At 41.6% G+C, this 16,640-nt stretch overlaps 1 protein-coding gene across 6 annotated transcripts in view; it reads right to left on the minus strand.

Annotated features, from left to right (window-relative positions):
• The window catches only part of LOC126336915 (disks large homolog 5-like), a 185,498-nt gene that overhangs the window by 138,079 nt on the left and 30,779 nt on the right, over nucleotides 1–16,640 (minus strand). For all 6 annotated transcript variants that reach the window (XM_050001046.1, XM_050001047.1, XM_050001050.1 and 3 more), the window contains exons 4-5: nucleotides 12,305–12,524; nucleotides 819–986 (exon numbers count right to left, since the gene is read on the minus strand). In XM_050001046.1, coding sequence (XP_049857003.1) covers nucleotides 819–986; nucleotides 12,305–12,524 — 388 coding nt within the window. The remainder of the gene's footprint in view (nucleotides 1–818; nucleotides 987–12,304; nucleotides 12,525–16,640) is intronic.

A 16,640-nucleotide genomic window follows, 5' to 3' on the forward strand; every position in this document is an offset into this window, starting at 1 on the left:
AGTTTACAAAATATATAATTCAATTTATGGCCTGTGCATAGTCCTTTTGTATCACACTAATCAATGTAACAACAAAAGCAATAATTATTGATAAAATTATTTAACTGAATAGATTAAAAAATCTACTCACCAAGTGGCAGCAGAAAATACACACACACACACACACACACACACACACACACACACACACACACTTAAAGGACTGTTGTGATTGGCAAGCTTTCGGAGTCAGCGGCTCCTTCTTCAGGCAGAAGGGTTGAAGGGGAAGGAAGAACGGTGAAGGAAAAGGACTGGAGAGGTCTAGGAAAAGGGGTACATTTTGGGAGTCACCCAGAACCTCGGGTCAAGGGAGACTTACCATACAGGATGAGAAACACTAATTAATTGATTGAAGAGAACTTTCATTGGGAATATATATTGTGGACGTCATCAATACAAACATATAACAGAGAATCTAAGAAGGTGATAAGATTGAATGTTCTGGTTCATTTAGGGTACCTACATGTAAAATAGTTGAATGCTGTGAAATGATGCACAGCAATTCCTTCACACTCAACACAGAAACTATTAAAGAAACCTTCATTCCTGTCACAATAAGAACAAAGTCAGCTTACTTGTAAGTCACAATTCAAATCAAGTATATGACAATTTTCTGTTCAATTTACACATAATCAGGTTATATATAACTGACATATTCATATCATTATAATATTTTAAAGATCTGTGGAAAATATAATTAAATACCAACACCAAAGTATTCAGGTAAAAATAATAAGACTAACTTCTGATACACTTTTATGACAGAGAGTATTACCAACCTGTGCCAGTTCTAGCTTGCTCACAGCAGTAGAATGGGAGGAGAGCAAATCATCATATCGCTTTCTCAATGCATCATATTCATCCTTCACAGCCTCGTACTTCCTCAGTGCATTGAAATACTGCTGATTTAAGCTATCATTTGTACCACCCTCACTCACTATCACCTCCTGCAACAAATCATAATACAAATTATAAGCAATTAAAACAGCCAATTTAAATGTAATCTATGAGGTTTTCACAGCAAAATTAATTATCTCCAAGTTTCTGTGTTCACAGATGAGCAAAAGCTATTGTCTTACCAAATTTTGCTTACTTATAACTCATTGGTTGATCATAAATTTCTATGAGACTATTTTTCTTTGATGGTGTCATGAAAGCAATTGCTATGATGGCATGTTGCATCTCCAATTCAGAATTTGGTTGTACTCCAACAGCCAGTAATGAAATCTGAGACCAACACCTTTCAATTACAACAAGAAAAGTTACAATATTGTGGAAGGAAAACGACAACTTAGTGCAGCAACTGCAAACCCAATAACCTGGAAATTAAATTATTTAAAACCTCTCCTTTCATACAACTGGTAAGAACTTTCTGTGAAACAGAACACTAATACATACAATGCAGGAAAGACTGATTGCTACTTACTGTAGAGATGACACAAGAAGTTGCAGAAAGGCACAATTAAAAGATACTTGCATATAAGCTTTCAGATACAGCCTTCGCCAGAACAAGAAAGAGAGACACACACATCATTCATTCACACAAGCAAGCACACATCGCACACACATAACCACCAGCTGCAGCAGCTCACATCAAACTGATACAGGCTCATCATTTCTATGATCCTTCAACAGGCAAGCAAAAAATTAGTATCACCAAAATTAAATGAATTTCGGAGTTCGCTTATTAAATCGTCAATTCTCACAAAGCAATAAATTTGCTGGACCTTGATCTCTTTACCACAGCTGATCTCACCATTCATAATGGAGCAAATCAGATTCATACAACAGAAAAGTTTGCAACACTGTTGCAAGAATATGATAACATTTTTTCCAAGGCAACAAGTAGCATTAACAATTACAAGGCAAACGTCACACTGAAGCCAAATGCTACGTCAAAATTTTGTAAACTGTATAATGTTCCCTTTGTGTTAAAGAAAAGTCAAATAGGAACTCTACCACCTTGAACAGACTGGTATTATCGAATCCATAATGGACAATGCCAGTCAGGGTTGTACAGAAAATTAATGGCACAGTGCAAACCTGTGGAGACTGCAAAACAGTAGTAAATTCACAATCTATCATTTGATGCTTACCCAATTCTGAAACCAGAAGAGCTCATGTGTAAATTAGCAGTTGGTGTATACTTCAAGAAACTTGATCGCAAGGTGCACTTCTGTTTTTCTCAAGTCATTCACATCATCAAACCATCATTTCCATGGTCTCCTTTTGCACCTTCTGTCACATGAATTTCCTCTGTAGATCATCTTTACAGACCTATATTCTGACATTCCCTTTAAACGGCCCAACTATATTAATCCATTGCTCTTGATTTCCAAAACTAGGTCACAATAACCATAGTCCTTCCTATTCTTTGTTTTCCATGGTCTTCATTCCCTGCCTCACTCACCTCACTCACTGATTCAGAAATCTATCTTAATATTTTTCTGTATCATTTTCTCAGGAATTCCTTTTCTGCTCGAGATTGTCCATGTTTCTCACCATACATTACACTGGTCTTACAACCATTCAATAGACAGTCACCTTGGATTTTCTGCTTAGACTATGTGACTGAATACTTTTCATCAGGACCCTGGAAGATCGACTCCCTGTGGAAATCCTTCCATTTTTTTCTTCACTTATGCTGTTATTGTCAGTTACCAGTGCTCCCAAGTACTGGAACTTTTCATATCTCTTGTATTTGATTAAATTCAACTGGATGTATTTTGATTCAACCACAGCCTTTTCTCCTGGAAGTGAAGAAAAACTTTACTTTGGTGTTGTTTACACGAGGCCTCAACTCTTTTGCCACATTTTCTGCCAAATCCTTATTCCAGCTCTTTCAATCTTCTAGACAACACACAAACACCATCAGAATATGCTAGGTTTTGGTTCATATGCTTAAGACATACACACACAGATTCATGCTCATAAATACTCCATTTTGTCAATACTGATACAGGAGATTACCATTCAGGACTGACTGTGCTCTAACTTGTTACACATTATTTAGAACTGTTACTTAGAAAGTCTCCTCACACTGTGAACAACTTGGACAACGTCACTGTCCCAGGAAAAACTCCAGAAAACTTTTACATTATTTGGAAGCTGCCTTCAAGATTTTGCAAGAGGTAATTTTAAAATGTAATAAAGAGAAGTGCATATTCTTCCAGCACAAAGTGCAATATTTAGGACACATTCTGTCCACACATGGCATCAGGTCGATGGCACAACATACTGAAGCCATCAAAAACTTCCCAATTCCAAAATACCCTACGCAGGTACAGGCTGTATTAGGCCAAATAAATTACTACAGGAAGTTTATCCAACATGCTGTATGAATTTTCAAAAGGCACAAAATGGAATCTGAACAGTGAATGCCAATTTGCATTCAACAAATTAAAACAAAGTTTGTGGGTGCCAAATTTGTAACAACATATGACCTGCATAAAATGCTGACAATTACAGAAGATCCATTGGAATAAAGAATTGGCGTTTTTTTGTCACATCGACAATATGGTTTTGAACAGGCAATAGTGTTTACATCAAAGAACTGATAGTTGTTCAGAGGAACTACAGGCATATCAAGAAAGAAGCAATTGTGATTATTTTCATTGTGGCCCTCTAAGAAACACGAGAAACCATTACACAGCACTAGTTTTCTTGTTCTTCTTATCTTCCCAAAAATTCTTCCTCCTTTTACTTTGGACCTGTCTTGTCAGATGGCCCCAATGGACCACTTGTGGCCTGTCTTTGCTGAGTGCTTCTTTCTTGCACCCAGGAGTGGGGACCCCATTAATTTTACGTGGCTGTCAAAGTCTGTTTGATTAACAAAGTTGTTTCATTATCCAAACTATATTCATGAAGCATATTAAACGGGGTGATGCAGTCGATCGAGTCGTAAGCTTTCTTGAAATCTATGAAAGTGAAAACAGTGAAATTTGACTTTCAGTGTAGCAGTATCATTTGAGATTCCAGATCTGCTCTGCATATCATCAGCCTGATTGGAAGCCCACCTTGGTATTCCCTGATCAATTTTTCTGTCTGCTGCTCCAGCTGGGTAGCAGGGTATCTGAAGAAGGAAAAAAAAGAAAGGAAAAAAAACCTTGCAGGCAACTGGTAAATGTGCAACACCTCAGCGACTGTTTGGATGTGTCTTATTCCCCTTTTTGTGTAATGGATGGCTCAAAGCATTTTTCCTACCTGCTGTTATGTTGCCATTTTCATGTGTATTAACAATGATGGTTTGTAGTCTGTCAATCAAGACGTCACCTCCAATGTTGAGCATTTCTGCAATTGTACCATTGTCCTCTGGTACTCTGTTGTTTTTAGATGTTAAACATTGTTTAGTATTTCCTCATGTGTAGATGGAAGAGAGTTTTATTTGGAGCAGTAAAGTGAAATTGCAGATGGTTCACAGTTGAGTAGTTTATAGAAGTACTGCTTCAGAATTTCAAAGTTGGCTTGTATATTTGTCTCAAGTGGTCCATCAGGGTGATGAAACTAAAGACTGAAGGGTTTGTAGTTCATTTGTTCTTCCAGAAATGTCTTTTAAAAAATTCATATGTTGTTCTTTTGGAAATCATTATCAATGTCCTCTAATATTTTGACGTGGTGTACTGTTTAATACATCTGATTGTTTTACATTTTTTCTCTGTGTTTCTAAAAAATTATGCCAATTCCCTGCAGTTTGTGGCTATGCCATAACTTTCAGGCTCTGATATGGGATTCTAGGGATCTGTTGTAGTCTGAAGTCCGCCATCTCTGCTTCTGTCTCTATGGTGGTTGAGCAAGTTTTCTTGCTGATTGTTGAACGGTTTCAAGAAGCTTGTTCCACATTTGTATGTTAGTCTGTAGTGATTGTGCGAAATCTGCTGCATATTCTTTCAAGCATTCTGAGTTATACATGGGAGTTTAGACTTTTGGCCCCTCTTTCTGTTGGGTATAAAATGAAGTTTGATCTGTGAGATGTTGTGATAAGATTCCACACAACCCACACATTCATTATTTCTGGAGAGAATTTTCTGGTTATTGCCACATGATCAATCTGATATTCTCCTATGTGGTTGATTGGTTGTTATCTTCCATCGCAGCTTCTTAAAGGGCAACAAAAGGCCCAGAGATTTGAGAACCCAACGTAATCCATGTGCAACCATCCTTTCAAGCAGCTTACAAAGAACGTCGTTCTGGCTAAATGGCCACTAACTGTCAAGATATGTTGGGTTCCTGCCTGTCGTAAGGACTAGGACAACTACGCTACTGTGAGGGAAAGGCACCTTGGAGTCAAAGATGGTTGAAGACCCTGAGGGGATGCTGCCTTTGGGTAACATCCAGGTGTTTGATCATCTGATTGTGAATTCAATCACAGCAAAGGGCTGCATCATGTGATGAGGCAAGAACCTAAAATAGTTCCCAGTCAGTGATGAGTTCATTGTAAGTTTCAGTTTGGTGGGGAGTGAAATGTAAGCGGCTGTCTTCAACTTGTTGCTTCTACAATAGAAAGGTAGCTGGATATGGAAGGATGCCAAATGCTGGTGCTATTCAGGTCATAAGGTGTTTTGCAAGAACCAACAAATCAGTACAAACCCTGTGGGACAAGGCTGGGAACAGCTGTTGATCGTTGGCAACTCATAAAACTATTGAGCTTGTCCCACACCTGAAATAAAGATGCATACATCCCCATGTAGGAGACATAGCATTCCCAGCATTTCCTCTTGCTGCATTTGATTAGACAGCAAGGCTTAGCATGAAATTGCTCAAAAGTGATAAGGCTTGTCTGCCAAGGATGTCATTTAAATCACCGCAGGGTGATCCTGAATAGCTACTGCAATGTATTTGGTTCATCAAGGAACCATCCGACAGTCTAGGCGATCTGTAGAAATGGAAATAGCAGATACAGCAGAAGAAAGGGACAGAGAATGAAACCACAGAGGCATACAAAGGCCAACTGGCTCTGCCAAATGCCCAACGCAGTAGTCTGACTGTCCGGCAGTGGCAAAGAAACGATAGGATAATTGGAAACCGGTCACTATCACACAGGTCGTCATGTAGTGACCAATGTAGTGAAGCCACAAGATTAGGGAAAAAAGTCATTAGAGCAATATGCTATGGGCAGTACTGAAATGAGTAGGAGAACCATTGCTGAGGACACACAGATCATGATCTGTGAAAAGCTAGTCAATTAGAAGGCCCCTACCAGGTGAAGTGGTACTCCCCTCAAAGGTTTTTTTGTGTGCTGAAGTCCCTAAGCAGGAGGAAAGTGGGGAGTGGGAGCTGTTGGATTGATGTGGTCAATTCAACGTAAGTAAGTGACCTGCCTGGGGATAGGTAAAATTGCAAATGGCAACTGCTGAGGTCATCTGCATCTGCATTGCTACTGCCTGCATTTATTGGATTCAACCGCAGAAGAAGAGGAAATAAGGTAGTGTCATTCTGGCAATTGACAGTACCCTTTACAGTTTCACTGAATAATCATGTAACTGGTGGCTAGGTTAGGCGTGAAGGGGTCACGGGTACCAGCCATGCAGCATGATCATTGCCTGTCACCAGTGGGCAGTGTGCAAGAAAACCACATCCACAAACATCAGCTAAAAATGTAACTGTATGGGGTGGATCTGGCATCCCCAGAGATGAGGGGGAGGGGGGGAGGGATGGGCAGAGGAGGGGGGGAAGGGTTGGGGGTCACAGGAGCAGCCTTGTCCCAATTCTTCTTCTTCTTCTTCTTCTTTTCCAAGCCCTTGGTGGACAAGGTTCACTGAAGCTGCTATTTGCATTGACCACAGAAAAGATGAAGAGTGGAAAGCTCTGCTACCCATAGGCTATGGCTCCTTCAGCCATTTTTGGTATTGAGGCCCTAGTCGGGGGGTTGACAGACAGAAGGACCCAAAGGTGGTGCCCTGCCACTTGTAGATGCCGAAGGAGAATGTTTCTCCATCTGTGTCAGGGATGTGGTTCCTGAAGAAAGAACTGCGGGCACATTTGGTGAAGGTTGATGTATATACATATGTGTGTGTGTGTGTGTGTGTGGTGTGTGTGTGTGTGTGTGTGTGTGTGTAGGGGGGGGATGAGCATTGTGATGTTAGTGTAATGGAATACAATCATTCATACTTCTCGCACCTCATATTTAACAAGTGTTCAATAGATATGTATTCCTGAAACTTCTGTCCTTTCTTGAAAACTGAGCAAACTGGCAAATGTGGAGGGTGATGTTCCGCACAGCTGACATTCAAATGTGGATGTTCACAAGGACCACTTTCATGGAGTGATCATCCACAGTTGCCACATTCTGGCTCCGCCATGCAGTAGGACAACATATGCCCAAAGGGTAAACATCTGATGCACCTCATAGGCAGTGGGACATAAGATTTCACATCACACATGTACACCATGACTAACTTTCTCCAGGATGACATACCTTTCAAAGGCTAAGATAAAAGGTGCCTGTATCTGTGTGATTATCCTTTGGCCCTTATTCTACATATACGAGAAATTGCACACCTCGCTGCTGGAGGTTAGTGTGGAGTTCCTCAAACGTTTGGAGTGTAGGATCTCTGTGGGAGATGATTGCTTGGATCACGTTCAAAGCTTTTTGTGGGTCAATGCTCACAGGTATGTCACCTAGCTGACCACATTTCCGAAGAGCTGTGAATTGGGTAACAGGGAAAATTGTAATTAATAACGAACCGATCATTTCATATTTTTCCCAGGCTCAACTTCCCCAAATTCATCTGCAATGTTTTTGAGAAAAAAATAATGATTTCACTGCAGTAAAAGTATCCCCATCAGTCCAAGCACACACCCAGTATTGGGTCAAGTGTTTTGCTCCCAGACACCTAGCTTGTCCCTCTTGCCACAGCGTGGCCAGGGATGAAAATGCCACAATGTCACAGCTCTCTGCATAATAACAACCATTCCCACCTGAAGAGACAACTAGGGCCTTAGCGCCACCAACAGAAAAAAAGTTTCACTTCATGTGCAAATCTTCCACCATGGTACCACCTACTCTTGAGCATGGGCTCTGCCCGCGGGTGCCACCTGGCCACAGCAATGTTTGGCTGGCCAATAAACTATTGTTCAGAGTCCCCAGGCTCCAGCCATGAAGGGCACATATCCCAGTTCAGATACCAACAGTACAATCCCTGCATGGTCAGGGGCCTACCACTTGATGAGGTACTTGATGAGCTGCCCCCCCCCCCCCCCCCCCAACAAAATAGCTACCAGCTGGGTTTGGGGCACTCTACTTGTACAAGAGAGGAAGAGTGCCTTCAAAGGAGAATTAATTGTGGTGAGGATATAGTTGGTCATGGAAACTAAGAAGGAGGTTGTTGGTTTGAAATCCATCGGGCATTGGAAAGGTAGAGTTCCATAGCAGTAAGGCCAGGGGCATTAAGGATGTTAGTCTAAAGGGAGGTGGTATCAATAGTGACAAGCAGGGTGCCATGTGGTAGAGGGACAGGAACTGTGGAGAGTCATTGGAGGAAATGGTTGGTATCTTTTATGTAGGAGGGTAGGTATGGCGTAATAGGTTGAAGGTGGTGGTCTGCAAGAGCAGAGATTCTCTCATTGGAGGCACAGTAACTAGCCACAATGGAGCATCCTGAGTGGTTGGGTTTATGGACTTTGGACAAAAACAAAACCCCCGTGCGTTATCTTTCCACTCTCCCACCACCTCCCAAAGTCCCACCATCTGGCCACAGGGGAGCATTCCCCTCATAACTCAATACCAGGCAGGACTGGAGCAACTGAATTACATTCTCTGACAAGGTTCTGACTGCCTCTTACTGTACCCTGATCACTATACTTCCCCACCCCTCCCATTGTGGTATTCCACCATCCACCAAACCAACACAATATATATGTGTATCCCTACACCAACCTTGCTCCCAACTCCTTATCACATGGCTCATACCCCAGTAATAGACCTAGATGCAAGACCTGTCCCATATATCCTCCCACTCCCACCACCACCACCACCACCACCACCACCTAATTCAGTCCAGTCACAAACATCACCCATCCCATCAAAAGCATGTGATATACAAGCTAAGCTGCAAACACTGTGCTGCATTCTATGTGGCCAAGACAACCAACAAGCAGTCTGTCCGCATGAATGGCCACTGACAAACTGTAGCCTAGAAACAAGAGGACCACCCTTTTGCTGAGCATGCTGCCAAACATGACACCCTTCATTTCAATGACTGCTTCACAGCCTGTGCCATATGGATCCTTCCCACCAACACCAGCATTTCTGAATTGCGCAGATAGGAACTTTCCTGCAATGTATCGTACATTCCCATAACCCTTCTGACCTCAACCTTTGTTAGTCACTGTCGTCACCCATCCACAGCCCCTTCCCCGTTTCCATTCTAGCACTGCACAGCCCTCATTCCACCATCACACTGTCTTTTTACTTCTGTCCTTTTCTGCTATCCCCTGCCCCCTGTCCACACCTCTCCCCTGTCCACCGTCAAACTTGCAGCACTTCACTGTCCGCTACCACTATGTTACTATACCTCCCCCTCCCCGCCCTAGCCTCCTCCTTACCCCCATCCAATCACTACTCCCATCAAGCACTGCTGCTGCTGCTGCTCCTGCTGCTGCTTGCAGTGTTATTTCAGTTGCCTGAGACTGCAGTCGCACGTGTGTGTGTGTGTGTGTGTGTGTGTGTGTGTGTGTGTGTGTCTCAGCATCTCTGCTATAAAGAGAGTAGCAACTTTCGAACTTCATCCAATTCTGTTTCGATCTGTGCGGCATTCCAACCCTCCAAATGAAAATATGCAATAACAGCACAAAACTCAGTTTCCTCCATTTTCAATTGAAGTCCACACACAGAGCAATTCAGACAGCCGTCAACAATGAACTATACACTGCACAGTGTTGAAATTCTTTATATTTATGGTGCAGTCCAAAACAATCAGTCTTTCCTTCTCAACCTATCTGGTAAGTCTCCCTGACCCAGGGCTCTGGGTGACTTTTCTGAACTCTGCCCCTTTTTCTAAACATCTCCAATCTTTTTCCATCATACCTCCTCCTTACCCTTTTCACGGAAGAAGGATCTGCAGATTCTGAAAGCTTGCACAGTTAAAACATTTTTTTTATATGTGCGTTCTCCTGCTGGCGCATGGTGAGTAGATTTTTTGTACATCCAATCACTTTTCACAAGATCCTTGGAATAATCAAGCTTATCAAGCATGAAGACACAATGTAAATGTTCTGCTCTTTCATGGAAATTTTCCAAACTCACTAAACCATCCTCATATAGTTAAAAATTGAATGTTGTAGAACACGGGAAGCGAAGAAAATTAGTGTCTAAAAATCACAAACCATATCCAATCACAGCTGGCACCAAGAGGACAAACTATTGAAAAGGCAAAGAGGAAAAAAGAATAGAAGAAGATACTCTTGCAGCACAGAAAGGGAAGTAGCATTGCAAGGGTTGGGGCCCTGAAGTGGCCAAGCACATATTCATAAAAGAGAGGTGAATTCCCCGAGGATCACGCTGAAGGAGAGGATCCCCATGTGTGGACAATTTCTTTGAATTTGAAACTTGATTACAGCATGGTGTTCCTCATGCATTGACATTGTTCATTACCCACCATCATGTTACACACTACAATTCAGAGCCATTTAATGGCAGAAGGCTGTAAATCTGTAGACATGAAAAATAAAGATGTAGAATGTTACTAACATTTGTTTTATTTAAAAAGCTTTAAGAGTTTTCATATAAAAAAATTCAGAGAGATTACATTTCGGTATACCCTCATATACATAAACAATTGGTCAGGCGCAAGTAGGATTCACGCTCTGAGGGTTCCATACAAACTTCATTATGTACATAGACAGTCCGCCCATCCTGCGACTTGATAATCTTGATATTTTTGCCTGTTATTGAAATTGATACTGGATAGATATCAGTCCCAAGAATTCGAGGACTTCCAAGAATGTTTTAATGTTAAGTTTGAAGTTTGATAACAAATGACAATAAAGTATTTTTTTTTTTTTTGTGGGACATACTTACCAATTAACAGTTTTCAGATTTTTCATTTACATGTGCTTTTAAACCTTGCTTCTTGCAAATTTCGTGATTCTAGGTCAATGGGAAGTACCCTACACATTCTAATGAATGAGTTTGTGACTGCCAAAATATGTGACATAAATGGCCGTGTCTTTAGACTGCATTGACTTAGAAGTTAAACTTTTTACACTGCCAAAGTACCATAGACCTCAGTATGTGACGTAAGTTTCAACTTGATTGGTCTATCCGTTTCTGAGAAAACGGAGTCCTAACAGACAGTTGGACTGCTTCATAACAAATTACCAAAAAATATGTTTTCCATGTGATATGACTTCAAATTAACAATTTTCAGATTTTTTCCTTCACTTTTGCTGTGAAAGTTTGCTACTTGCTGAATTTCATTATTCTAGGTCAGCAAGGCCTATAGGTTTTGATAAGAGGTTTTTGCAAGTATCAGATATGCGACATTAATGGCCGAAAAAGGAGTCTTCACGGACAAACGAACAGAGATAGTCGGATAACAATGACAATTTTTTTTTCATGTGGTATAATCATACATTAACAATTTTCAGATTTTTCCCTTTACTTTTACTATGAGACCTTAATTTTTGCCAAATTTCATGATTCTATGTCAATGCAAAGTAGGTTTCGATGAGAAAGTTTGTAAGTATCAAAATATGTAATGTAAATAGCTATAGCTGTATCTTTTGATTGTACTGACTTCAAAGGTTCAATTTTTTGCACCGTTAAGAGACCACAGGTGTTAGTATGTGGCATGAATTTCGACTTGATACATGGACCTGTTACTGAGTAAAAAGGTTTCTACCTGTCGGACAGACAGACAAGAAGGTGATACCAAAAGGGATCCATTTTTGCTAAAAAAGAAATCTGGAGAAATACAGTAAACATAAAAAAAAGGAGGCACAATGTGCAGGAAAAAATAAAATAGTACGTTTTGCCTCCAAATTCTATCCTTTCACATGCCTTCTGCTTTTTCTGATCCACATTTCAGTGCAAATTTCTATTTCCCTCTCATAATCACGTATCTTACTACCACCTTTTCCTGTTTCTTACTTTTTTCTTTCTGCTGATGCAACTTTTTAAATTCTACTAGATGTCCACATTTTTCGCACACACTGAAAAGTGACATATCCAACAAACCAAAATACTCAAGGTATCAGCACCAACATATTTCTAAACCAGTCTCAAAAAAGTCTTAGAAATAAAAATATGATACCATGTTTAGCTTACCTGTTGCTGACATCGAAGTTCCGTTACTTCCTTCTGCAAGTTCTGCACTTCTCTATCTAAACGTTGTTTCTCTGCTGCCAGATCACTGTATTTATGCCTTAGAGTTGAAGACTCTTGAGCAGCAGCTTCCAGCTGATTCATTGCTGCCAAATGTTGACCCCTGTAGTATTCAAGTTCTTTCATTGTGTGATCACATCTTCGTATAGTTTCACTGTGTTGCCTGCAAATTTCAGACTATCTCAACAATATGTTTTTATTTTTTATTTTTATTGTTTCACAGTTCTGTGCATGTTATTTTCTGCAAACAAAAAGACTGGGTGGCTTTGGTTGATAGGTGAGTGCACTATTTATGAATGTATAAGATACTTTGTAGAAGACACTTTTATTCTGCCTCACATCCTATGCTGACAGAAGTTAAACCTCCCTGCTGTCTGTGCTTATTACTATAAAACTGTATTTGATATGTCATCACTGTCGCATCTTTTTACTAACATTCAGACTCCCCGACACTTTGGTGACATTATCGCAAACTGCTTTCAATAATATATATAAAACAGAAAGAAACTTCCACATGGGAAAAATATATTAAAAACAAAGATTCCAAGACTTACCAAGCGGGAAAGCGCCGGCAGACAGGCACATGAACAAAACACACACACAGAATTACGAGCTTTCGCAACTGGCAGTTGCTTCATCAGGAAAGAGGGAAGGAGAGGGAAAAATGAAAGTATGTGGGTTTTAAGGGAGAAGGTAAGGAGTCATTCCAATCCCGGGAGCGGAAAGACTTCCCTTAGGGGAAAAAAAGGACAGGTGTACACTCGCACACACACACACACACACACACACACACACACACACACACATATCCATCCGCACAGTTTTTTTTTATATACGAGCTTTCGCAACTGGCAGTTGCTTCGTCAGGAAAGAGGGAAGGAGAGGGAAAAATGAAAGGATGTGGGTTTTAAGGGAGAGGGTAAGGAGTCATTCCAATCCCGGGAGCGGAAAGACTTCCCTTAGGGGAAAAAAAGGACAGGTGTACACTCGCACACACACACACACACATATCCATCCGCACATACACAGACACAAGCTCGTAATTCTGTGTGTGTGTTTGTGTGTTTTGTTCATGTGCCTGTCTGCCGGCGCTTTCCCGCTTGGTAAGTCTTGGAATCTCTGTTTTTAATATATTTTTCCCATGTGGAAGTTTCTTTCTGTTTATATATATATATATATATATATATATATATATATATATATATATATATATATATATATATATATATATAAAACAGAAAGAAACTTCCACATGGGAAAAATATATTAAAAATAAAGATTCCAAGACTTACCAAGCGGGAAAGCGCCGGCAGACAGGCACATGAACAAAACACACAAACACACACACAGAATTACAAGCTTTCGCAACTGGCAGTTGCTTCGTCAGGAAGGAAGGAAGGAGAGGGAAAAATGAAAGGGTGTGGGTTTTAAGGGAGAGTTCTAAGTCTCGGGGACAGATGACCTCAGATGTTAAGCCCCATAGTGCTTAGAGCCATTTGAACGAGTTACCTGTGGTACCGAAAACTGGATACTGTTCGAGAGTGATGAACATTAAAGTATAGCACAGCACCATATCAAGTGAATAAGAAAGATAGTCTTGCGTAGTGCAGTGCAAGAACGTGCTACTGCGCAAAGCAGGTGGTGCCTCACTTCTTGGCATCTGTGTTTCACCCAGTGCAATGCGGCGACACTCATAATCAGAAAATGAAATTCATGAGAAGCTGGTGGAAGACATTGTATTTACTAAATGATCAAAAAGAGACTATCATTCAGTTGTGAATAACTACACTCATGCTCATAAATTTTTCCCTCTCCTTCCTTCCTTCCTGACGAAGCAACTGCCAGTTGCGAAAGCTTGTAATTCTGTGTGTGTGTTTTGTTCATGTGCCTGTCTGCCGGCGCTTTCCCGCTTGGTAAGTCCTATATATATATATATATATATATATATATATATATATATATATATATATATATATAATAGAAAGAAACTTCCACATGGGAAAAATATATTAAAAACAAAGATTTCAAGACTTACCAAGCGGGAAAGCGCCGGTAGACAGGCACAATAAATAAAACACACAAACACACACACAGAATTTCTAGCTTTCGCAACCGACGGTTGCTTCTTCAGGAAAGAGGGAAGGAGAGGGAAAGGAGTCATTCCAAATCCTGGGAGCGGATAGGTATATACTCGCGCGCACACACACACACACACACACACACACACACACACACACATCCATACATATACCATGTATATGTATGGATGGGTGTGTGTGTGTGTGTGTGTGTGTGTGTGTGTGTGTGTGTGTGTGTGTGTGTGTATATATATACCTATCCTTTTTCCCCCCTAAGGTAAGTCTTTCCGCTCCCGGGACTGGAATGACTCCTTACCCTCTCCCTTAAAACCCACATCCTTTCATCTTTCCTTTTCCTTCCCTCTTTCCTGGCGAAGCAGCCGCTGGTTGCAAAAGCTCGAAATTCTGTGTGTGTGTTTTATATATATAATAGAGGGAAACATTCCACGTGGGAAAAATATATCTAAAAACAAAGTTGATGTGACTTACCAAACAAAAGCGCTAGCACGTCGACAGATACACAAACAAACACAAACAAGCACACAAAATTCAAGCTTTCGCAACCAACGGTTGCTTCTTCAGAAAAGAGGGAAAGAGTGAAGGAGAGGGAAAGACGGAAGGATGTGGGTTTTAAGGGAGAGGGTAAGGAGTCATTCCAATCCCGGAAGCGGAAAGACCTACCTTAAGGGGAAAAAAGGACAGGTATACACTCGCGCGCACACACACACATATCCATCCACACATACACAGACACAAGCAGACATTTGTAAAGGCAAAGAGTTTGGGCAGAGATGTCAGTCGAGGCGAAAGTACACGGGCGAAGATGTTGTTGAAAGACAGATAAGGTATGAGTGGCGGCAACTTGATATTAGCGGAGGTTGAGGCCTGGCGGATAACTCTCCAGAGTTCTGACAGGTTGGTGTTAGTGGGAAGTATCCAGATAACCCGGACGGTGTAACACTGTAGATGTGCTGGCTGAGTACCAAGGCATGTTTAGCCACAGGGTGATCCTCATTACCAACAAACACTGTCTGCCTGTGTCCATTCATGCGAATGGACAGTTTGTTGCTGGTCATTCCCACATAGAAAGCTTCACAGTATAGGCAGGTTAGTTGGTAAATCACGTGGGTGCTTTCACACGTGGCTCTGCCTTTGATCGCGTACACCTTCCAGGTTACAGGACTGGAGTAGGTGGTGGTGGTGGTGGTGGTGGGAGGGTGCATGGGACAGGTTTTACACCAGTGGGCTGTTACAAGGGTAGGAGCCAGAGGGTAGGGAAGGTGGTTTGGGGATTTCATAGGGATGAACTAAGAGGTTACGAAGGTTAGGTGGATGGCGGAAAGACACTCTTGGTGGAGCGGGGAGGATTTCGTGAAGGATGGATCTCATTTCAGGGCAGGATTTGAGGAAGTAGTATCCCTGCTGGAGAGCCACATTCAGAGTCTGATCCAGTCCCGGGAAGTATCCTGTCACAAGTGGTTCTTCAGTGGGAGGTTCTGGGTTTGAGGGGATGAGGAAGTGGCTCTGGTTATTTGCTTCTGTACCAGGTCAGGAGGGTAGTTGCGGGATGCGAAAGCTGTTTTCAGGTTGTTGGTGTTATGGTTCCGGGATTCCTGACTGGAGCAGATTCGTTTGCCACGAAGACCTAGGCTGTAGGGAAGGGACTGTTTGATGTGGAATGGGTGGCAGCTGTCATAATGGAGGTACTGTTGCTTGTTGGTGGGCTTGATGTGGACGGACGAGTGAAGCTGGCCATTGGACAGATGGAGGTCAACGGCAAGGAAAGTGGCATGGTATTTGGAGTAGGACCAGGTGAATCTGATGGAACCAAAGGGGTTGAGGTTGGAGAGGAAATTCTGGAGTTCTTCTTCACTGTGAGTCCAAATCATGAAGATGTCATCAATAAATCTGTACCAAACTTTGGGTTGGCAGGCCTGGGTAACCAAGAAGGCTTCCTCTGAGCGACCCATGATTTGGTTGGCGTACGAGGGGGCCATCCTGGTACCCATGGCTGTTCCCTTTAATTGTTGGTGTGTCTGGCCTTCAAAAGTGAAGAAGTTGTGGGTCAGGATGAAGCTGGCTAAGGTAATGAGGAAAGAGGTTTTAGGTAGGGTGGCAGGTGATCAGCGTGAAAGGAAGTGCTCCATCGCAACGAGGCCCTGGACGTGCAGAATATTTGTGTATAATGAAGTGGCACCAAT

Source organism: Schistocerca gregaria, chromosome 2 (genome assembly GCF_023897955.1).
Source record: "Schistocerca gregaria isolate iqSchGreg1 chromosome 2, iqSchGreg1.2, whole genome shotgun sequence".
Classification (NCBI taxonomy): Eukaryota; Metazoa; Arthropoda; class Insecta; order Orthoptera; family Acrididae; genus Schistocerca; species Schistocerca gregaria.